The sequence below is a fragment of the Phyllostomus discolor genome, chromosome 6, assembly GCF_004126475.2.
Source record: "Phyllostomus discolor isolate MPI-MPIP mPhyDis1 chromosome 6, mPhyDis1.pri.v3, whole genome shotgun sequence".
In the NCBI taxonomy this organism is placed as follows: domain Eukaryota; kingdom Metazoa; phylum Chordata; class Mammalia; order Chiroptera; family Phyllostomidae; genus Phyllostomus; species Phyllostomus discolor.
Window position 1 is genome coordinate 171,126,669 of NC_040908.2, and position 20,176 is coordinate 171,146,844.

Below are 20,176 nucleotides of genomic sequence, written 5' to 3' on the forward strand. Positions count from 1 at the left end.
CCTGCTCCTCGCGTGGCCGCGAGGGCCCTGAGGCCCCAGCCACGCGCGGAGGAAGCTCGTCGCAAAGGAAAGCGACCACCGACGGCGCGGAAAACTAGCGGGGCCGGCTGGGGGCGGCTGCGGGCGGGCCCGGCCACCCCCGCGCCATGGGTGCGCCCGGGGCGGGGCGGGGCCTGAAGCCGGAAAGCCGCCCGCCGCGGGAGAGACGCCGGGTCGCACCGCAGCCGCCGAGTCGCTGCCGCCATGATCATCCCGGTCCGCTGCTTCACCTGCGGCAAGATCGTCGGCAACAAGTGGGAGGCCTACCTGGGGCTGCTGCAGGCCGAGTACACCGAGGGGTGAGGCGCCGGGCTGGGCGGGCGAGGGCCTGCCGCGCCGCGGGGAAGCCTCCCTGGGCCTCCTGCGGGGCTGGGGCGGAAGTGGGGCCCGGGGCCCGGAGTAGGGGGCCCGGCCTGCGGGGCAGAGATTGGGGCCCGGGGCGGGGACGGAGGGCGGGGCAGGACGAGGGGTGGGGGCAGGGTGGGTGGTGGTCGGGGCCTGCCGGGCAGGCGGGACCGGGCCTCCGCTTCCAGTTTACCCTGCGGGGGGGTTTCAATCCCGGAGCCCCATGCAGCCCTGCTCTCAGGGGAGCGCTGCCCCGCTCCCCGGCTCTTTGGGGAAGGAGGGAATCGGGTATCCAGCCACCGGTGTTGGGGGGCTTCTCGGTACCCCCCGACCAGGCACGGTGCCTTCCCACCGCGGTTAAGCCCTCAGCCTCCTCCCAGTCCTCCTGTTTCCCACCTTTTACCCAGCTGTGGGGCCCACCCCGCGTCCTGCGAGCCCCCCAGCCTTCTCGGATAGGACCGCTTCCTGAGCACAGAGCTGTCATCATGAGGCTTTTGTCTTGTCGGTTTCTGTGCTTGATTGGCCCTTAGTCCGCAGTTGCTTCTGAGCCTGTTCCCCGCCAGGCTCGCCCTCGGCCGTATTTGCCCCTCTCCTGGGCCTGGGCTGTGCCAATGAGTCGGGGGCTCTCGGTGCAGGCGTGGGAGGGACAGGGGAGCTGTGGACGGGCTGGTGGGCTGCACAGGACCCCTCCCTGCAGTGCCACCGGTAGGGAGCTCCCAGTCTGGCCTCCCCTGTCCCAAGCTGCCATCTCTACACACTGCAGCCCATGGTGCGAAAATTGTCTGGAGGCCTCGAGGGTGAATGGGCTGCTGGGTCCCAGGGGAACAGGGACTGCGGCTGGCTTGTGAAATGGGCAGGGTGGCTCTCTGGAGAGGCGTCTCCGCCCCTACCATGGGAGCGGGGCTGAGGAGGGAACCTGCCGCGCCGAGAGGGGCTGGGATGAACCAACCGCCGCCTGCCCTCTCCTGCCTGCAGGGACGCCCTGGACGCGCTGGGCTTGAAGCGCTACTGCTGCCGCCGCATGCTGCTGGCCCACGTGGACCTGATCGAGAAGCTGCTCAACTATGCGCCCCTGGAGAAGTGACCTCGCGGGCCACCGCTGGGACCTGGCCGAGCTGGTGTCGTGGGGGACGGGGGTGTAGCCAGAAGCCATGCCCACCCCCAGCTGCGTGGACCCGTCTCCTGCTTTGGAAGGAACTGTCCAGTAAAGGCCTTTGCAGAACCAGAGGAGGTCCTGACACTTGGTCTGGCTTTCTGGGACCCGCCGCCACCCATATCCCTGTCCTTGGCCTCACGCCTGAGGCCTCTGGGGGCGCATGCGGGGCCCTTACTGCCTGGGAGGAGGGAGAGCTATCCCCACAGCAGCCGCTCAGCCAGGGTGTCCCCCTCTGGAGGGGGTGCTCTTGCTACCCCACAGAGACAGGCAGCTGAGGGCACTGGGGTGCTGGCACCCCCTCCCAAGTTCTGGGTGCCTTTCAGGCCGAACACCGAGGTCCCTGCTTTCTCTCTCCTGGGATGGGAAGAACCGGGTTTCCTGGGCCCTGGAGAGGGCCTGCTGTGCTCACAGCTGCCCCTCCTGAGCTGCCAGAAGCTCCCAGGCACCACAGGGCTCAGTAGGCCCCTCCCTGACCCAAGTTTCTGCAGCCAGGAGGGGTGTACCTGACCTCCACTCGGCTGGGGACCCCCAGCAAGTCCCAGATGGCCCCAAGGAGGCCCTGCTAGGGGTCAGGCCAGGCTCCCAGTGCCCTGGGCTCCAACATGTGTCCATCAGGCCGGCCCGGAGAGCCACCACCATGGGCTGGGCCCTCCATCCAGTGGGAAACAGATGGGCAGTCCAGAGGAAGTAAGGCTTCCTCTCCAGCCCTGCTGGCCAGATATCTGAGATTGGGGCCTGCCTGGGGTGGACAGCCCCAGCCTTAGGGGCAGGCGCTGGGCAGCCACTGGGGCAGAGAGGTCCAGTGGGCAAGCCCTGGCCCCCACCCACAGCACACATCCTGCTAGAGCCCAGGCCTGACCCCTCCCCTGCCAGCGCACAGCGGCACCCCTCTTCCCAGGACGTGTGGGGCTCTGCCTCGAGGCCTCCTCTCCCTCGAGTCCTGTCAGCTCTCAGCTCACACCTGGCTGCCCTGGGCCCCCAGGGTGTTGTCCTTCATCACGGCAGTGTGCTGTGGTCTGTGCACCTTGCTGGACGCGAGGGCCCGAGGGCGAGCACCGTCTCGCGCTAACACAGCAAGCCAGCCTGTCTCTTCCACGCTTGTTTATTGTGCACCTGCTTCGTGGCAGGAGCGGTTATAGCATTTGTAATACAGCAGTGAATGACCCCCCCAACCCTGACCCCAGGGAAGGGGGGTAACAGTGAACATTGTGGCCTTTTAGAGGGTGGTGAGAGCTAGCGGTGGGGGGTGAAGCAGGCTCCACAGGGCAGGCTGGGCCAAGGGTCCGAGAGGCACGAGGCCCTGGGGACGGTGCTGGCTGGCTTGGCTTTTCCCCGGGGGGGGGGGCAGGGAGGCTGTGCTCCAGCCGACCTGGCGACAGGCACCCAGAGCTCCTCAGCTGCAGCCAATCCATATCCCCTGCACCCACCCCGCCCCTCCGAGGCCTGCCCCAGCCACCACGTGGGGTGTGTCCAAGGGGCTGGAAGCACCCTAGGGTGGGCCAGCGCAGCCCATTCATTTCTGCCCAACTGGCCACCAAACCAGCCCCTCCAACTAAGCACAGGCATCAGGGCACAGCCTGGGGCGCCATAACCCCCCAGGGAGGTGGCCAGTGGGAAGGGGGTACTTGATTGTCAGGACCCTACACGGGCGGGAGTGCCGCCCCGCCCCTACTCAGCAGGGGACCCTGCCTCGAGCCTCAGGACTTTGGTGTGCAGCAGAAGGCACTTGAAGCTCCCTCTGGGGGTGGGGGGTCCCCAGAAGGCACAGTGATGGCACGGTGGCGGGGGCACGGGAACACAGCCTCCTGGTGGAGGGGGAGAGGCGAGGGAAAGGCACCAGGGACCCCACTCCCTGGCCGTCAGTAGTGTCAGCTCAGTGGTCTACTCGGCGGGAAGCTGTGGCACCGGCGGAGACGGGCGGCCCGGGCAGGGTCAGTAGTGCTCCAGCTTCAGGCTCTTGTACAGGCAGCACGTGAAGATCATGCCGAACACCTGCGGCACACACCCGGCGTGAGTGGGCCACGGCTGCCGGCCTCCTCGTGCCCCCCGCCCACCAGGGCCCGATCCGCCCCGAGCCCACACCTGCACGCAGGCGATGCCGATGCCCACGGCCCCGATGACCCTCAGATGCTCCTGGATGAAGGTCTCCAGCTTGGTGATGCAGCCGCCCTGGCAGGTGGGAGTGGGAGACGCTGAAGGCAGGCGAGCCCTCCAGCCCCTTCTGCTGCACCGCAGGCCCCCTCCAGGGTGTGGGGTGACCACACCGGCGCCCAGCATTCCGCACAGGGAGCCTCGGGCCCCGCCCACCTACCTCCACCTTGTAGATGTTGGAGGCGTGGTCCCGGTGACCACAGTGGGCCACCACGGTCTTGCAGCAGCTGTCCGGGACCACGCGGCCACCCGCCTCCCCGGAGTGGATCCACACGCTGTCCCGCCAGTCCTGGGAGTTGTTGCTGCCGCAGCAGCGGAACTGCAGGGAGAGGGCCGCAGGGCTGAGTCCCCGCCCCTCCCAGCCTGCCTGTGGCTCCCACAGGGGTCCCGGGGGGGCCCCTCCCGGAGCCCCCCACCCACCTCCTGCTGAAGCTTGTCCACGGCGCTGGTCACGCCCTCGTGTCCTGGCTGGTGGTACCGCTTGGTCATGGTGTCCTTCAGGTTCTCCTTGAGCTCCGAGTTCAGCTTGGGGTGGGATGGCGAGAGCTTCAGTCACAGCCTGAGACCCTCCGAGTTGGGGTGGGGCAGGGGCAGTGCAGATGCTGGGGCAGGTGCGGGGAGGGCCCCAAGGGAAGCGGAGGGCCACGCTCCAGCTCAGATCAGGTTGGGACGGGAGAGGCACCCAGGTGGCCACGGTGGGGCAGGGGCAGGGAGCTCAGCTCCAAGGAACACCCACCTGCCCCCAGGACCCCTTACAGGGCACCTCACCCCTGCGACTCAGCCCTCATCTCCAGGGCCTGATGGCACAGTGGCCACCTCTGCAGCTTGGGGAGGGGGGGGTCCGTGTGTGCCCACGACCCCGTGTGGCCTGTCCAGGCCCCTCACCTGCTGGTAGTAGACATAGGCAAGGACGCCGGCAACAATCTCCAGCAGGAAGATGATGAGCAGCAGGATGAAGTACTAGGGCAGGGGAAGGAGGCGGTGAGCAGGGACACAGACACCCCCATTCCGTGGGGGTGCCCAGGGTCCAGGCTCCGCAGAGTCCCCGCCCTCAGCTCCCAAGTGGCCACGGAGGGAAGAACCTGGACAGCAGGCGAGGGCCTCCTCCTGGAGCTGGTGTCCCCCCCCCGGGGGCTGGGGATTCACAGGGAGGCTGAGCAGGTGGGACACCCTCCCAGGCGAACAGAGCAGAGGCCATCCTGCGGTGTCATGCTCAAGTCCCATCGGTCCCTTCTTCCCCAGTCAGGGCCCCAGGGCCAGCCCCAGACAGCCAGGTGGGGAGCCCCCCCAGGCCCCCCAGTGCCGGCCATGCCCTGCTGACCAGGCGCAGCAGGTTCCGCCGCTCCTTGAAGGTGGCACAGCAGCCCAGGAAACCGGTCACCATGACAACAACGCCAGCCACCACCAGGATGTAGGCTGTGGCCAGGTAGGTGCCTGAGGCCAGCAGACTGATGTAGTCACTCTTCAGGGCCAGTGTCCAGATGCCCACAGCCATGACGGCCAGGCCAGCCAGCTGTGGACAGTGCACGGCGGTCAGTTACCGCATGTGAGCCCCGGACCAGGGCCCTGGTCCTTTCGAGGACCAGGGACGGGATGACAAGCGCAGAAGGCAGGCCAGGGGGAAGGCGGGCGCCGGGCCTCACCCAGAAGCAGCAGTTGAAGGTGAAGAGCAGGTACTTGAGGCAGACTGTGCCGCACGTGGACTTCTTCTCATTGAACTCACCCATCCTGGAGCTGGGAGGCGGCCCACAGGTCAGAGAGGTCAGAGGTCAGAGGGCCCACCCACCAAGCCCCTGACCGGGAGGACGGCCAGTCCCCCAGTGGGCACACGTGCAGGAGGGGACGCCGATGCCTGACGCTGCGCGGAGGCCCTGGGAGAGCGTCTCTGGGAACCCGGGCACATTCCAGGCCGGCCAGCAGCTCGGGGGCCCCCACCCCCACTGCAACCTGGGCAGAGGCAAGCTGCACCCAGGAAGGTGGGAGGGCCTGGCTTCCACGACCAGACCCAGCACAGAGGGGGCACGGAGGACCGCCGACCATCACTGGCTGGCTCACTCCCACCGGCAGCAAAGGCAGGAAGCCCCAGCAGTCACCTAGAGGTGAGCTCATGCAGGCCCCAGCCCCCAGCATTTCCAGGCCCCAAGTCACAGGCTGGCAGGAAGAACTTGGGAGGGAGGAGGCCACTCAGAGACAGTCTAGCCGGCCCTTTGCTCAGCCGTGTGGCCTCTAACACAGTCCCTCAGGCCTCCCTTCCTCCCAGCAAGAGTGGGGAGTGGGGACAGCGGACAGGAGGGCGGAACTGGCAGGCACACCCACCCCCAGACCGGGGGTGTCCTCGTTACTGGAAAGGGGACAGTCACATTAACCCCAGCGACCAGACCCCGCCCCTCCACAGAGGCACCCCGGCCAGGAAGGGCCAGCTGGCTCTGCTGTGAGGTGATGGCGCCCAGGAGGGCGGGGGAGGGCTGTGGGACCTAGACAGCAGCGCCTGGGGCCACCTTTCCAGACTCCAGAACTCCCACAGCTGGCCCCACGCCGCCCCACCCAGCGCTCACCTGGCTGGCAGGAGGACTGCTGGGCAGAAGTTCCTCAGGAGGCTCCGCTAGAAGGGGGGAGAGGTCACAGGTCTGGCCCAGGAGGGATGCACAGGATCCTGCCACCACCCCCCCCCCCCCCCCCCCCCGCCCCCAAGCTGCCCCAGGCAGTCGACTCAAGCCTGGCTTCCAGCGCTGGCGACGTCATTCCCAGCGGCAGGAAGGGGAGCGGCCTGGCCGGGTATTTTAGTCTGGGCCGTCAGGGGCAGGGAGGAGGGCATTTCTGGACAGTCCGAACCTGAGACGGACCTCGCCTTCTCCAAGCGCCACACCCTAGGCCTTAGTACCAGACTTGCCACTGTCCCTCTCCCAACAAAGCGGCAAGGGCTGCAGCCTGGAAAGGAAAAAAGACGCAGACCCCAACCACGGAGCCGGAGGTGTGGAAGCCCCACGCTCGGCACACGTGCCCCTGGGCCGGCTCTGAGGTCCCAGGCGTCCTGGGGAGGCTGATTCCGGACGCAGACCCGGCCCCCGCGGCCGCGCACAGGCCACCCAGGAGGAGAGGCCCCTCTTTCCGGGAGAGCCCGGCGGATGTGAACCTCCAGGGAAAGGCCGGCCAGAAATAGTTCCTGCGGCCGGGAACAACGGGGCTGCCCCACCCCAGTGCCCTGCACCTCAACCGGGCCCTCCGCAGCCCGGGCGCCAAGGAGGGGGACAGGGGACTGGGCTCCAGCCAGGCCCGCTGGGAATCCCGCGTCACCGTGATGAAACCCCCGCAGCCGAGCGCCCACTTACACAGGGTGGCAGGCCTGCGCAAGGAGGGGAGGAAGCGGGCGTCCAGGGACAAAGGGTGGGATGCTCAGCCGGGGCCCTTGGCCCAAAGGGTCCGCCAGTCCTCTCTGAAGACCCGGGAGGCACCCCGCCCTCGCCCTGCGTCGCCCTCCAACCGCCCGGCCTCCTGAAGTCCGCCTCCCACCGGAAAGGGCCTCGCCAGACCGCCGAGCCCGCGCCATGGAGGTCCTCGGGACTCCCGGCCCCGGCGTTCCACCTGGCCGAGCGGCGTACTCACCAGCCACACTTTCGAGTCTGGCGGGGGCGGAGGTTCCAGGCGCCGAGAACGCACCGCCGGCGGGAGGTTTCTTGGAGGTTCAGGGGCCGCCTTTGGCCCGCCCCGCCCACAGCCCGCAAACCCCGCCCCGGCTCACAGGCACCGCCCACGGCCGACTAATTCCGCCCGGGCTTAGTCTTGCCCAAGGCCGACAAACCCCGCCCACGCCATCAGGGCCGCCCACGGCCCGTAAACCCCGCCCCGGCCCGCAGGCCCGCAGGCCCTCAGGCCCACCCACGGCCGACAAACCCCGCCCCGGCCCGCAGGCCCGCCCACAGCCCACAAACCCGGCCCCCAGGGCCCACGGCCGGCAGGTCTGAACACATGTGCTTAGGTGGCAGGCGGGATTCCAGCCGGTGCAGGCGGTGAGGGTCCTTATCAGGCAGGGCTTTGGGGGCCAGGCAAGCTGCAGCCCTGGGCCCCCCACAACCTGGCCAGGGCCCACGCCTTCAGGAGACGGAGGAACTGGGGTAGGGGAACGGGAAGTGGGGGAGGCCCCCAGCCCAGCCAAGGCCATGGGCTCCGTCGGAGACCCTGTTGGCCTCCAGGCCCCATTCGTTCTCCCCTCCCAACCCAGGGACCGCCTGGAGGCTGCAGGGGTCAGCAGAGCAGACGCTGGCCTGGTGGAGGAGGGCCGAGGGCCTCTGTGAGATACACCCAGTCTGGGGGGCGCCTGGCCTGGCAGCGGTGGGAAGGCTTGAGGGAGCAAGTCCTGCTGACCCGCTGGACTGGGGCTCAGAGAGTGGGGGGAGCCGCGCACCCGCCCGCTCACCCCCAGCCCCAGGCGGGGCCTGGGCCTGCACAATAGGTCTGAGCACCTCTCCAGGGACAGGGACAGGGACAGTGGCTGCACTCCTGCCCACTCCTGTCCTGGGCTGAGCTGGCAGCTCCCGGCACCCCCCCCCCACATCCTTGACCGCTCCGGGCCTAGCCCAGGGCGCTCCACGCAGGGCCGACCTGTCCCAGGTGGTTTGCCCAGAGCCGTATGAGGACTGGCACGGGGAAGGGGTGGTCAGCTGAGTCCGGACTGGGAGGAAGCCCTTCCTGGCACTCCCTGGGGGGACATGGGCCTCCGTCTCCTTGTCCCTGCAGCCTATGAGGCTTCAAGGTTTTATGGACTGCGAGGGCTTGGGGTCTGACCAGAGACACAGGGACACCCACAGGCACAAACAGGGACCTACAGCCCCAGCACTGCAGGACTGTGGACCTGTGCCCCCCCACCCCCCTGCACACAGGAGGTCCCAGACATTGCAGTGCAGTCGGTGGAGTTTATCTGAAGGAGGGGATGGCTTCTGCTGGACAGAGATGGGTTGGACGGGATGGGGACAGGCTGAGGACCAGAAAGGTGGCACACGGAACCCTGACCACCCTGGGTTGGTTCCTCCATGTCTGTAGCCAGGCAGGCTGGACATCCCCAGGGGGAGAGCCCACATCCGGGATGGGCAGCTCCAGCCACCATGAGTCACTTCCAAGGGTCGGCTTTTCCAGGTTAACGCCCAGTGAGAGTCACGTGGGGGCTGGTCATCGGGCACTGGGAAGGTGGCCTGAGCCACGTCTGGGGGGTCGGGTCCAGTTGCTACAGCAGCAGCAGCAGCAGCAGGCAGGCCCCGGCAGGCGGACAGCAGCCAGAGCCTTCCTGCGGCCACTGCCCAGCTGCTTGGTCTCACAGGCGTCCCTCTCGTCTCGCAGCCGCGTGTTCAGCTCCCTGGGGAAGAGAGTCCAAGGGCTAGGGGAGGCCTCAGGAGGCAGCATTTCAGGGTGGGTGATGGGGCCTCAGACCCTCCCTCAGACCAGGAGAGAAGTGCCCAGCTGGGCTGCAGCACGAGGGAGGGAGGACAGACACGAGGAAGGACTTCTCGCAGTAAGCCAGGCAGCGCTCAGGGACGCCTGGGAGCCCGCAGCTGCACGGAGCCCCTTCCCTCGCGAGACCTCAGCATGGCCGAACCTGAGGAGCTCCAGCTGCCGCAGGAGGCTGACCTTCTCTTTCTGCATGTTCCTCGAGACGGCAACCACATCTCTGCGGGCAGGAGGTGGTGACCCGGGTGCAGGGAGACTCCTGGGGCGCTCCACGACCCCCTAGAGGGCCTTGACCCACGCACGCCCTGGGGGCGGGGCTGGGACTCGGGGAGGAGATGGAATCCGCCCCCACCTGAGCGCCAAGCGCGGCCCCCGCTTCGCCGCGCCCGTTGGTCCCACCCCCTCCTCGGGCCCCGCCCCAAAGGCCCGCCCCAGCCCCATTCCCTGGGCACCGTAGGGCTTGCTCCTGGCGGCTCTGCGCGTCTCCCTCCAGGCGGCGGAGCTGCTGCTGAGCTGCCTCGAGCTGCGCCCGCAGCGCCTCGTTGGCCAGCCACAGCTGGGCGTTCTGCGCCTGCGCCTCCAGCTGCTCCGCGGCCCGGGTCTGCAGCTGCTGCTCCAGCTGGGGGGTCGTGAGGAGTAGAGGCTGCAGAGGGACTCCCTCCTCTCCGCGACGGCGGTTTGCCCCTCAGTCCCCAGAGTTGCCAGGCTGCGGACCCAGGAAGCCAGGGAGGGCAGGCAGCGGTGGGGATGGGGGCGTGGGCTGGGCCGCTGGGCGCCCGGCCCCGCCGCTCACCTCCCGCTGCCGCAGGCCGGCGCGCTCCAGCTCCTGCTCGCGGCTCTGCAGGTCCAGCTCCAGGCGGCCTCTCCGCTCCTCCCGGGGCAGGTCCTGCGACGCGCGAAGGGGTACCTGAGCCTCCGCAGGTGGCCGTGGGGCAGCGGCCAGGGGTTAGGACCAACCCCGAGAAGACACAGCCAGGGAGACGCGCGCGTCTGGGGTTGGGCCCGGGGCGAGCGCCCACCTGACTCCGCAGGCGCTGGCGCTGCTGGCGGAGCTGCTGCTCAGTCTCCTCGTACAGACACCGCACCTCCCTCTCGTGCTCGCTCTCCCGCCTTCGGGGGGTGGGGGGGCAGAGCGAGATGGTCAGCTGCTTCGGACCCACCGGCACGGCAGACCCCCGCCCCGCGCCTACTGCCTTGCGGAGCCCCGCCCTGGCCCCAGGCCTCACCGCCGCAGCGCCTGCTCCAGGCCGTCTCGCTCTCGGGCAGCCTCCTCCAGGCAGGCGGACGCTCGAATCAGAACGTCCTCGAAGTATCCCAGCAGCTCCGGCCGCTCATGCTGCAGCCGGGTCCAGAGCGTCCGCGCCGCCCGCTGCCTGCAAGGGTGGGCAGAGGCTGAAGCCAGAGTGGGGTCGCCTCCCTGAGGGCGACCTCCGCAGCCCCAGGCAAGCCAGGCGCGTTTGCCGCTTGCAGGGCCTCCCTCGTGGGGTGCTTTCGCCCCAGCCAGGGCTCAGTGTCTGTGCGCAGCTGGCGTGGCAGCGAGGGGTCCTGTGCACGCAGGGCTGTGCCCTGTGTACCAGGCTGTGTGTGTGGCACAACCCCTCCTCCCTGCAGCCGGGACTGCGGCCTCCTAAAATGCAAATCCCGCGGGAAATCACGCCCGGCTCCATCCAGGGAGTGGCAGCTGAGAGGGAACAGCAAGGCCAGAGCCGTGCTGGGGACCCTGCCCAGAGCAGACACACGGGCAAAGTGGACGGACAGACAGAGGCCAGGAGAGGGAACTGGGGAGAGGACCAGCAGGGACTCACTCGCTCAGGACCCGGGCCACCCCGAGCTGCTCCAGTGCAGACAAGAATCTCTCCTCCTCCTCCTCCTCCTCCTCCAGGGAGCCCCCGGTGCCTTGCACCTCTGGCCAGCCCGACTCAAAGGTTTCCTCAGAAGCCAGGGAGGGCAGTGCGCCCTGGGCCGACTCCACCCCCACAAACTTCCCTGTGGACGTGGGGGAGAGAGATCATCAGGCTGTGGGTTCCCACCCGAGCTCAGCCTCCACTGGCCTCCCCCTGCAACACACCCACATATCCTGCCCTTTCTCTGAGCCCAGTTTCCTGTTTTTCTTCCTTATTCTGGTTTGATTCTAGGCCTGGGAATGGGAGGTGACAGCCAGGCTCAGGCCAGAACGGACAGCTGGCTCCCAGCCAGCCGCACCTGGCTCCGGCCTGCGAGCCGCCGGGGGCTTTTTGGCAGCCTTGCCGTGGAGCCCGTGCACAGGGACATCAATGCCTGTTCGGGGGGGAGGAGCCCCAGGTGGGGGCCGTGGGCCCCACAGAGCCCCACATGTGCCGGGGGAGGGTCACCGGGCGAGGGGCAGGGTGGGGGGACAAGGGAGGGGCTCACCCAGGCCGAGGCAGAACTCTCGGGCAGTGAGGAAACCCGTGTGTGCCTGGTCCAGACTCTCGAACACGGCCTCCAGCTGCTCCGGTGTGAGGAGCAGGTCACTCTGCAAGCCCTGGCCGGACAGCGGTGCCGGGCTGAGAAGCCGAGGTCGGCCCCGGGCCGGCCGCCCCTGGGGCTGGGGGCTCACTCACTCACCTGCAGGTCGTGCCGGGTGATGAAACCCTTGGCCTCCTTGTCACACAGCAGGAACAGCTCCTGGGCCTGAGCCAGCACGGCCGCCCGTGGCCCCGTGGAGCCCCCGTCCTCCTCCCCCTCCTCCTCCTGGGCCCCCCCAGCCCTGGGCTTCCCAGGGCTGGCCATGAATGCAGGGGCTCAGCCGTCAGGTGCTGTAAAGCCAAGGAGGAGTCTGGAGCTGAGCAGAGCTCAAACAAATGAGGAGGGGGAGGCAGAGAGAGGGCGAGGGCTGAGCTGGAGCCGTGGAGACCCGGGGTCGAGCAGAGGAAACTGGGAGAAGGCAGGGTGCAGGTCCAGAGAGGAGAGGCTGCTGGGGCGGGGGGTGGGGGGGCACACTAGGCCGGCCACAGGGCTGCAGGCACGGGGTGTGGTGGGGGAGAGGGGATGCGGACTCAGGGCCCCCAGGGAGCGCGAGGCTGCGGGCCCAGGAGGGAGGCGACCTCAGTTTGGGGGCAGCTACAGAAGATCTTGCGGTGGACAGTGGAGAGGGGAGCTGCTGCGGAGCCAGGGCAGAGAGCCTGGGTGAGGGGGCGGTCCCTGGGGAGGAGCTGAAGAGGTCCTCAAGTCGGGGACCAGGGCTGCGGGCCCGGACCAGGGGAGCACTCGGCCCATCCTGCCTGACCCTGCGCCCCTGCCACCCAGCCTGGGCCTCCGGCCCCCGGCCCCTTCCAGCTGGCAGGCGGAGTAAGCTCCTCCCTCCCGGCCACGGCCCCTCCCACCGGGGGGCGCCAGGGCCCCTGGGGTGCAGGTGCAGGGTCCTGGCGGCCTGGGACAGGGTGCCTTCCATGGCCCTTGTCAGGAATACCCCGGACTCTAGGCTGAGCGGCCCCTCCCACAGACGGGCCCCTCCGCGGCCCGGAACTCCGCCGGCGCCCTCCCCGCCGAGGCGCCCCGCCCCCTTATCAGAGGCACCTGTCGTCGCGCCCCGCCCTGATCCCGGATTTCCCACCGCCAACCCCCGGCGCGGCGCACCCCTCCCCCCACACCCGGGTGGGACGTCCTCCCCCTCGGCTGAGCGCGGTGGTTCTCAGCCCGCCCTGCGCCTGGGGAACGGAGAACAGACCTCCGAGGGGGGCAGGTCTGAGGGAGGGCGGCGGGACCCCGGGCCAGGGACCTCTGCCCGCTGCGTCGTCGCCTCACCCAGGCGGCGCGCCGCCGGCGGCTCGCGGGCTCCCCGGGACCAGAGGTCCATCCCAGCGGAAGCGGCGCCGCGACCGGACGCGGGAAGCGGGGAGGAAGAGCCGAGCGCGCCCCGCCCCGAGGGTCCCTGGAGTCCCTGACCGCCACGCGCACGGGTGGGCGCTCCCTGCGGGAGGGCGGCGGGGCCCGCCTGGAGCCTACCTGCGAGCCGCGCCACGGCCGCACCTGCCGCGTACCTGGTGGCCTCTCCTCCCGGAAAGGCGGACGCGGCGGGGGACGCGGGACGGCGGGGGACGCGGGACGGCGGGGGGCGCGGGGCGAATCTGCTGCTGCCGCCCTGCAGGCACCGAGACCCCGGCGTGGGCCGGCCCCGGGCGGGGCGCCGCTGCTGCTATCGCCCTGTCCCCGCCTCTCGGCGCGTCCCGGGCAGCCCGGCTCCGGCCTCACTCCCCACCCACCCTGGACCTGGCGGTCGCGTCTCTGTCACGGCAGAGCCCCCACACACGGTGGCGCGGGCATGACCTGGGTACCCGGGGACCTTCCCTGAGCAGGGCCAAGGTGAGGAGGGGGGCACTGTCCTGAGGATCACAATTCAAGACGCCAAAAAGCGGGCGTAGGAAGACGCCAGGCAGAAGGCAGACCAAAGCACCCCCAGTGGTTACCTCCCCGAGCTCTCCTCCCCTCCCTGGGCTTCCCCGGGCTGGCTCCCTGTGTTTACCCAGACACACACAGCAACTAGGGAACGGCACCGAACAGCACCGAGGCCTGTGCACGTGTGAGGGTGAGCGATGGTGGGGGTGGGGGGTCCTCACCTCTGCCGGCCCCCCAGTGCTCCAGTGGGGGCACAGCCCTGACTGGGGTCCCCCTGGGCAGGGCTGAGGGAAGGAGCTGGGTGGAGTCTGCGTGGGCCCTTCCCGCTAGGGGAGACACCTTCAGCCTCCTACCCGGCCCCCCCCCCCCCCCCCGCCGCGGCCCCAGCCTGGCCCTGCACCCACCTGGAGGGCCTGGCCTCACCGGGGGGCCCTGGCAGTGCCAGGGGCTGGAGGCCCCTGCTTCTCCAGGGGCCTGGGATCCTGCTGAACCAGAACAGGTCAGGCGATAGGACGAGACCTTGAGACCAGGAGGGGGGCGGCCCCTGGCACCCAGGAGCGCCGGGGACCTGCCCGGCCGGCTCGCCCAGTCCTGCCACCAACCGTTATTGTTGGCTGGGGGCTGCCACCGCAGCCGCCCCACACCCGGGCGGGGCGGGGGGGGGGCAGGTGGGGCCCAAGTGGGCGAGACCAAGGGCTCTGCGCAGCTCGCCAAGCGCCCGGCCGATCCAGCACCCCCGCACGCTGGGCCCTTTCGGTCACCAAGGAGGCCTGGCCAGACTCCCCCGCGGCCGGGGGCAGAGGACACTTTCCGGAAACAATGTCTCCCCCAGAACAAGGTCCAGCCCCCTTCAGCTCAGGCTGGCCTTCGTGTCCGAGGCCCCTCCCACACGCCGGCAGGAGACGGGGCACCCTGCGCGCCCCGAGGGGGGCGGTGGCCAGGGGAGGCCCGGCAGCTCACACGGGCCCTCGGGCCGAGCGCCCCAAGTGCAGCAGGCCCCGTGCTCCCCCGGGAACAGCGCCCTCCACGGCTCGGACAGCAGCCCCCCGCCGTGTGCCGCCTCGGGAGCCCAGGTGCGGGCGCCACCTTCTGTAAACAGGCCTTTGTTTTTTGTTCAGCAAGGACCTTGGTCCCAAGTGTTTCCGCGGGCCGTTGGAAAGCTGCACCCAAGGACCAGCCAGCCAGCCGGCCTCAGCGCCAATGGAGGTGTCCCGGCCCAACGAGGGTGCTGCAGCCCGGGAGGCCCACGGGTGCCTTTGGGGGGGCCCAGGCCTGAATGCTGGGCTCGAGGGGACGGGGCCCCTGGGAGCCCGGACCTGAACATATGCTGACACTGGTCGGCCGGAGGGGGTCACATACGAGAAGGACTCGGGGGCTGAGCATGGCGTTTATTACATCTGCTTCGGGAAAAATAAATAACGCTTCGCACACCTTCTTCAGTAAAACGTGAAAACTGCAGCGGGAGGAGCAGCTACAAAGTCCCCGGGAGCAGTAACAGTGACCACTGACCACCGCCGGGCCCGGGCCCTGCCCGCCGCGGGCCTGGGAGGGGAGATTAAGGCACAGGTGAGGGCCCCTCTGCAGGGCGCTCCACACGCCTGCGGACTCAGTGCGGCGAGCGAGTGGTTGCTGGAGGTGCTGACAGCAGAGCCCCTCCCACAGCCCCGAGGGTCCCCATCGCTCACTGCGCCGGCAATGCAGCGAGGCCAGGGAGGGGGAGGGTCCCGGCTGGCCCCAGGGCCCCGCCTCCCGCGGCGGGGAAGCGGGGGCGGGGCTCGGCCCTCAGCACTAGGACCCAGGGGGCTGGGAAGGCGCTCAGCAAGGGGGCAAGCCGGGAGGGTGCTGCTGCGCGGGCGCAGGGCTGGGCCCGGTGGGCGGGCGCATGCGCAGCGCATCCGGCGGGAAGGCCACGTTGGTGCAGAAGAGGCCCAGCAGCAGCTGGCGCTGGCACTCCTCCCACTTGGCCAGCGCGTCTGCCAGGGAGAGGTTGTTGCGCATCCAGCCGGGCAGCGCCTCGCAGTAGGCAGCACAGGACAGCGGCACGGAGGGCAGCGACTGGGCGCGGCGCAGCTCCATCTGCTCCGACAGCCTGCGGGCCGGGGCGCGGGCTTCAGTGCGGGGCCCAGCGGGGTGAGGCTGGGACCCCGCGAATGTGGCCCTCAGGGGCTCACCTGGAGGGCAGGTGGCTGCCCAGCTTCCTCTTGGCACGCATCATCAGGTACTGGCAGATGCTCCCTGTCTGCTCCTTCATCCACCGGATGTCCTCCGGGACGTCAGGCAGCCACTCCAGCAGGCTGGGGCGGCAGGCACGGCCTCAGGGCTAGGGCCCACCCCGTGCGCACGCCCCCCCTCTGGGCCCCGTCTGTATCCCCGCATCCCCACGGCCCCGCCCCCCACCGCTCTCTCTGCCCCGGGGGACCGGCTCTCAAGGATGATCTGGAAGTCGGGGCCGGAACTCCCCGCCCGCCTCCCCGGCACCTACCGGATGGTGAAGGACACGGCACTCTCCAGGGGCAGCGTGTACGGCACCATCATAGCCGTGGCCAGACGCACGGGCAGCATGTTGGACAGTGTGGTCAGCAGGTCCTTGGGCTCCACGCAGGCCTCCAGCAGCGCTGTGGGCAGGGTGCAGGAGGGAGGCTGACTGACGATGGGGGAGGCCCCCTCACACGTCGGCCCCGCCCTCACGCAGGCCCTGCACTCCCTCAGGCACCTCTGGGGAACAGCCCGGAAGGCAGCCGTGCACCCCCCTCCACGCACCTTCATTGAGCCGGGCAGGCAAATGTTCCAGGATGGGGTCCTCCCCAGGTGGCTGCAAGTGGCCCACTACTCGAGCCCGTTCCACCGCCACCTCGCCCTCGTCCCCGTCCTGGTGGACAGCGGGGCGAGCAGAGGGCAGTGCCAGCAGGGGGTTGGGCCGGTTCAGGAGGCCTGGGTGGAGAGGACCAAATGCCAGTGGTCAGCCCAGCGGAGGGAAGGGTGGCGATGCAGAGCCCCACCCCCACCCCCACGGGGGAGGCGGGGCCTAGCCCCCACGCACCGTTTCTCCGCAGGAAGCGCAGGCCATCCCGGTAGCCCTGCTTGCACATCTCCCGCAGCACCTGGGCAGGGGTGAGGACGTGTGGGAGCTGAGAGGCAGACACCCGCCCTGCTCTGCCCGGGTCCCTGGCGTCGCTGCCATCCCCACCCCTGCCCAGCGCTAAGCCGACAGACCCAGGACAAAGCCAGGCTGCGCGGAGGCCAGAGACACTGCCTCCAGGGGAGGAGGTCATGCCGGCCACAGGCTTCTCCCCAGTCCTCAGCAGAGCCTGTCCAGACCCCCACCCCACCCCTGTCACCTGGAGCGGTCAGGTGGGCGGCTCCCCCCCCAGTGGCCGGCGAGGCTTCGGGGGGCCTCGGCCCCGCACGGGGCTCACCAGGGGCTCGGGCGGGAACAGGGCCTTGGAGAGGCGGTAGAGGTTGCGCAGGTTGAACTGGATGCTCGTGTTGGTCACCCGGAGCTCGTGGATGCTGGTGGAGCTGTCCTGCGGGCAGATGTCACTCTCGCCCGAGAAGGGGGACACTGTGATGGTGTTCTTCAGCTCGTAGAGAGGCAGGTTGTCCGAGATGCCCCCATCCACGTAGCGCTGAGGCGGCAGGGACACACGGTCACGTGGCAGGAGAACTGCAGGGTGAGCTGGCCCCCCGAGGGGGCCCCACCCAGTGGCTGTTTCGTTTGGGCCTTTTACCCACTAGGCACTGGACACAGGCCCGCCTGGGCGCTGAGAGATAGCCAGACGGGGGGGGCGGCGCTACAGGAAGTGTACATGGCCACAGGGCTGGCCTGGCTGTTGAGTAACTCTGGGGGAAGTGAGGCAACAGGCAGCGGCAGGAGCAAGGGGCAGGGGGCCAGACGGCTTCCACCACCCCTGCCCCACAGCTCACGGCAGGCACCCAGGAAAGGTGCCCAGGGGTGCTACTCACCACGCCGCGGAAGGTGGGGGGGATGAGGCCGCAGTACACGGGGATGAAGGTGCTGCAGACGTTGGCCTGTGGTGCAGGGGCAGAGCGGGGGTGAGCGGGGCTCCCGGGCGCAGCTGCGCCCCCGAGAGACCCCACCAGAGCCCACCTGGATGAGCTCCTCCTTGGAGCTGAACTGGTATATGATGACGTTCTTGCCGTCGGAGACGCGGGTCAGGGAGATGCCCAGGCGCCCGCTGGCGCGCTCGTGGCTGTCAGCCGGCAGGGTTTTCACCAGGCAGCCCCGGATGGTCTTCACCAGGTTGAAGGAGGGGTGCAGCGGGCCCAGGAACCGCTTCCGGGCTTCCTTAGACACCTCGATGATATTGGCCCCGGCCTCGCCTGGGGGGTCAGGGCCAAGGGTCAGGGGCCAGCAGTTCTGGGCTCAGCAGACCCCTGCAGCCGCCTGCCCAGGGTCCCAGGGCACACGGACTCACGGCACCCCACCCTGGAGGAATCTCAGTGTCTACTGTGGGGGGCTGGCTCACAATTGGGACTTTTGCCACCTGTGCCTGGAGAGAGGCAGGCCGCCACCCCTGGGACGGTGGACAGCAGACAGCGGGGCTGGCCAGCTGGGGCCGGGCCTGCCCTCTGCCCGGTGTTTCCCAACAGTCCGCTCTGACCCATGAAGTCACCAGACCGGGCCTCTCGTGGCACTCAGCCCGGGGGGGGGGGGGGGCACAGAGGCTCAACTCTGGCCGGCCTCAGCCTTTACCCACTTGGCCAGGTCCAGACCCGCACGGCCCAGCGAGGCCCAGGGGTCCGGCAGGCCCGGCGGCAGCATGAGGCGGGAAACAGTGGGGTCCCGCACTCCTGGAAAGCACAACTGTATCCCACTGCCCAGGTCAGGAGCGGGCAACGTAGGGCCAGCACCTGCCGCGCTGGGGAGGCTCCAGCCACCCAAGACCACACCCGAAAAAGAGGTTTCTTGGGAGAGGGGTGGGGCAGGTGCTGTGGAGCCACGTCCCCCCCGGGTACCAGAGACCGAGGTGTGTCCCAAGGCTGCATGGGGACTGAGGGCACCTGAGGGGCGGGGGTCAGGCCCACAGTGGTGGCCCCCCCCCCCCCCAAGAATTAGGGCCAAGCTCCGACCTGACCCTCTCAGGGCAAAGTCACAGGAAGGAGGCAGGGACACCCCTGCACTGGCCCCTGCTGGGAGGGACACTGATGACCCCTCTGTCACCTTGGCTGCCACAGGAGGCTGGGGGCTGGGCAGCACTGGATCCCAGGATCCCTGAGTACTCTCTGTGCCGTAAACACAGCTTGCAGGCCCGCAGGGGGAGCAGAGGGCTCCTTCCCTACACTCGGACGCTGCTCTCCGACTACGGGCTGGAGAGAAACACCTGCCGCCCCGTGGGAGGGGCCAAAACGGAGGTGGGGGGCACAGCTGGGGACCCAGGCTCGCAGGGAGTGGTGTGCGAGGAGGGAGAGGGTCGGAGAGAGTGGGAGAGGGCTTGCCATGCTCAGGCCTGACCTGCCTGACTCCTGCCCCGGGGCCCTCCGGAAGCGTCAGGACACGCCGCCCAGACGTGCTCTGAGAGGCCACCCTCAAGCCAGGCCCCGGGGCCACGGCAGCTGGGAATGCCATAGCCACAGGACACGGTGACCGCTAGCACCTAGTCCAGGCACCATGCCCGGGATGGGCAAAGGTGAGTTTAGGTCCCTCCCCCTAGTCTTACCGTCCCGCCCAGGAGTTAGTTTCTCTTTCCAATGAAAAAGCGTCTGGTTCCCCTGCCCGCCCCCAACTTCTGCTCCGGAGGCAGCCTCGGGCCCCAGAAGCACGCCGGGCCAGAGTAGCCTGGGAGCAAAACAAGATAGGCCCCGCCCCCGCCCCCCGGGCCAGGGTAGCGCCCTGGGCCTGGGTCCGGCTTCCTCGCCCCGGCCCGAGGGGCGTTGTGCGCAGGAACACCCGCCCGGGCCCGCCCGCAGGCCTCGCTCACCCAAGCAGGCCCCGGTGACCAGCGCCGTGGCCGTGAGCGCCCCGGCCGAGGCGCCATAGATGTGAGTGGCGTTGGCTACCAGGAAGGGCGCGTGTTCGCGGAGGCAGGAGGCCACGCCAATGTGGTAGACGCCGAGGAAACCACATCCCGCGAACGAGATGTTCCAAGTCGTCTCCCGGGGGAACGTCGCTTCCTTGGGAAACATCGCGACGGCCCGCCGGCCGGGGCTTCACGGCGGCCGGCCTCGCTGTGCGCTGTTTGTCCACCGCTCGCTCTGGTCGGCCGGCCCTCAGCGGTCTCTCTCGCTCCGGGTCTCCGCCGGTGGCGGCAACGCTGCTCCAAGCAGCAAAGACGGTGTTTTTAGAAGTGGGTGGGAGGGGCCTGCGTGGGGCGGGGCCAGTACACGCGGCCCAATAGGGGCGCGCGGGGGAACGGCTGTGCCCTGCCCCCGAAGTCCCCGCCCCCAGGCCTGGGACCACTTCCACCGCTGTGGGGCCCGCTGGGCCCCGAACCGCAGACACCGGCGACCTGGCCAAAGACAGAGGCCAGCCCCTGGCCTCCTGCCGCTCCCCAGCCCCCCATCGTGGGCGGCGGGAGGGGATACACAGTGGCCCAAGCGTGTTGGGAGGAGCGAGCTCAGGCCCAGGCCCCCTGGAGTTTGGGAGCCTGGGAACCTCCTACAAACCTGGCACTCGCGAGGGGAGGGCCTTGGTGTCTGGGCAGCCTCCGACTCCTCCCTCGTGGTCCGTCT

At 69.4% G+C, this 20,176-nt stretch overlaps 5 protein-coding genes across 13 annotated transcripts; 1 reads left to right on the top strand and 4 right to left on the bottom strand.

Moving 5' to 3' along the window:
* The first annotated feature begins 164 nt into the window (after nucleotides 1–164).
* On the top strand, nucleotides 165–1,611 carry POLR2L (RNA polymerase II, I and III subunit L). The gene is made up of 2 exons (XM_028515467.2): nucleotides 165–338; nucleotides 1,360–1,611. Exons 1-2 carry the CDS (start codon nucleotides 244–246, stop codon nucleotides 1,466–1,468), a joined length of 204 nt encoding a protein of 67 aa, XP_028371268.1. The 5' UTR covers nucleotides 165–243; the 3' UTR covers nucleotides 1,469–1,611.
* Nucleotides 1,612–2,624: 1,013 nt separating this feature from the next.
* CD151 (CD151 molecule (Raph blood group)) lies at nucleotides 2,625–7,434 on the bottom strand. 6 transcript variants are annotated; one of them, XM_036029906.1, is made up of 9 exons: nucleotides 7,295–7,434; nucleotides 6,247–6,293; nucleotides 5,335–5,419; nucleotides 5,013–5,204; nucleotides 4,577–4,651; nucleotides 4,112–4,216; nucleotides 3,852–4,010; nucleotides 3,623–3,709; nucleotides 2,625–3,532 (listed from the first exon to the last, which is right to left on the bottom strand). In XM_036029906.1, exons 3-9 carry the CDS (start codon nucleotides 5,416–5,418, stop codon nucleotides 3,473–3,475), a joined length of 762 nt encoding a protein of 253 aa, XP_035885799.1. In that variant the 5' UTR covers nucleotide 5,419; nucleotides 6,247–6,293; nucleotides 7,295–7,434; the 3' UTR covers nucleotides 2,625–3,472. The 6 variants fall into 6 exon arrangements, with proteins under 6 accessions (XP_035885799.1, XP_028371242.1, XP_035885800.1 ...); XM_028515441.2 differs by having other exon boundaries at nucleotides 5,335–5,425; XM_036029907.1 differs by having other exon boundaries at nucleotides 5,335–5,425; nucleotides 6,247–6,294; nucleotides 7,299–7,414.
* Nucleotides 7,435–8,581: 1,147 nt separating this feature from the next.
* Nucleotides 8,582–14,070, bottom strand: CRACR2B (calcium release activated channel regulator 2B). 4 transcript variants are annotated; one of them, XM_028515433.2, is made up of 10 exons: nucleotides 13,891–14,054; nucleotides 11,717–11,907; nucleotides 11,522–11,633; nucleotides 10,936–11,116; nucleotides 10,357–10,503; nucleotides 10,150–10,240; nucleotides 9,924–10,016; nucleotides 9,583–9,749; nucleotides 9,279–9,350; nucleotides 8,582–9,038 (listed from the first exon to the last, which is right to left on the bottom strand). In XM_028515433.2, the coding sequence occupies exons 2-10, from the start codon at nucleotides 11,879–11,881 to the stop codon at nucleotides 8,855–8,857; spliced, it is 1,212 nt and encodes a 403-aa protein (XP_028371234.1). In that variant the 5' UTR covers nucleotides 11,882–11,907; nucleotides 13,891–14,054; the 3' UTR covers nucleotides 8,582–8,854. The 4 variants fall into 4 exon arrangements, with proteins under 4 accessions (XP_028371234.1, XP_035885779.1, XP_035885780.1 ...); XM_036029886.1 differs by lacking the exon at nucleotides 13,891–14,054 and adding an exon at nucleotides 13,097–13,145; XM_036029887.1 differs by lacking the exon at nucleotides 9,279–9,350 and having other exon boundaries at nucleotides 13,891–14,070.
* Nucleotides 12,569–14,869, bottom strand: LOC118501462 (basic salivary proline-rich protein 4-like). The gene is made up of 5 exons (XM_036030040.1): nucleotides 14,846–14,869; nucleotides 13,910–13,968; nucleotides 13,426–13,630; nucleotides 13,213–13,232; nucleotides 12,569–13,178 (listed from the first exon to the last, which is right to left on the bottom strand). Exons 1-5 carry the CDS (start codon nucleotides 14,867–14,869, stop codon nucleotides 12,569–12,571), a joined length of 918 nt encoding a protein of 305 aa, XP_035885933.1.
* On the bottom strand, nucleotides 14,860–19,778 carry PNPLA2 (patatin like phospholipase domain containing 2). Its single transcript, XM_028515428.2, has 9 exons — nucleotides 19,426–19,778; nucleotides 17,595–17,827; nucleotides 17,450–17,515; nucleotides 16,903–17,112; nucleotides 16,527–16,587; nucleotides 16,247–16,417; nucleotides 15,969–16,101; nucleotides 15,658–15,780; nucleotides 14,860–15,575 (listed from the first exon to the last, which is right to left on the bottom strand). The coding sequence occupies exons 1-9, from the start codon at nucleotides 19,628–19,630 to the stop codon at nucleotides 15,302–15,304; spliced, it is 1,476 nt and encodes a 491-aa protein (XP_028371229.1). The 5' UTR covers nucleotides 19,631–19,778; the 3' UTR covers nucleotides 14,860–15,301.
* Nucleotides 19,779–20,176: the final 398 nt, after the last annotated feature.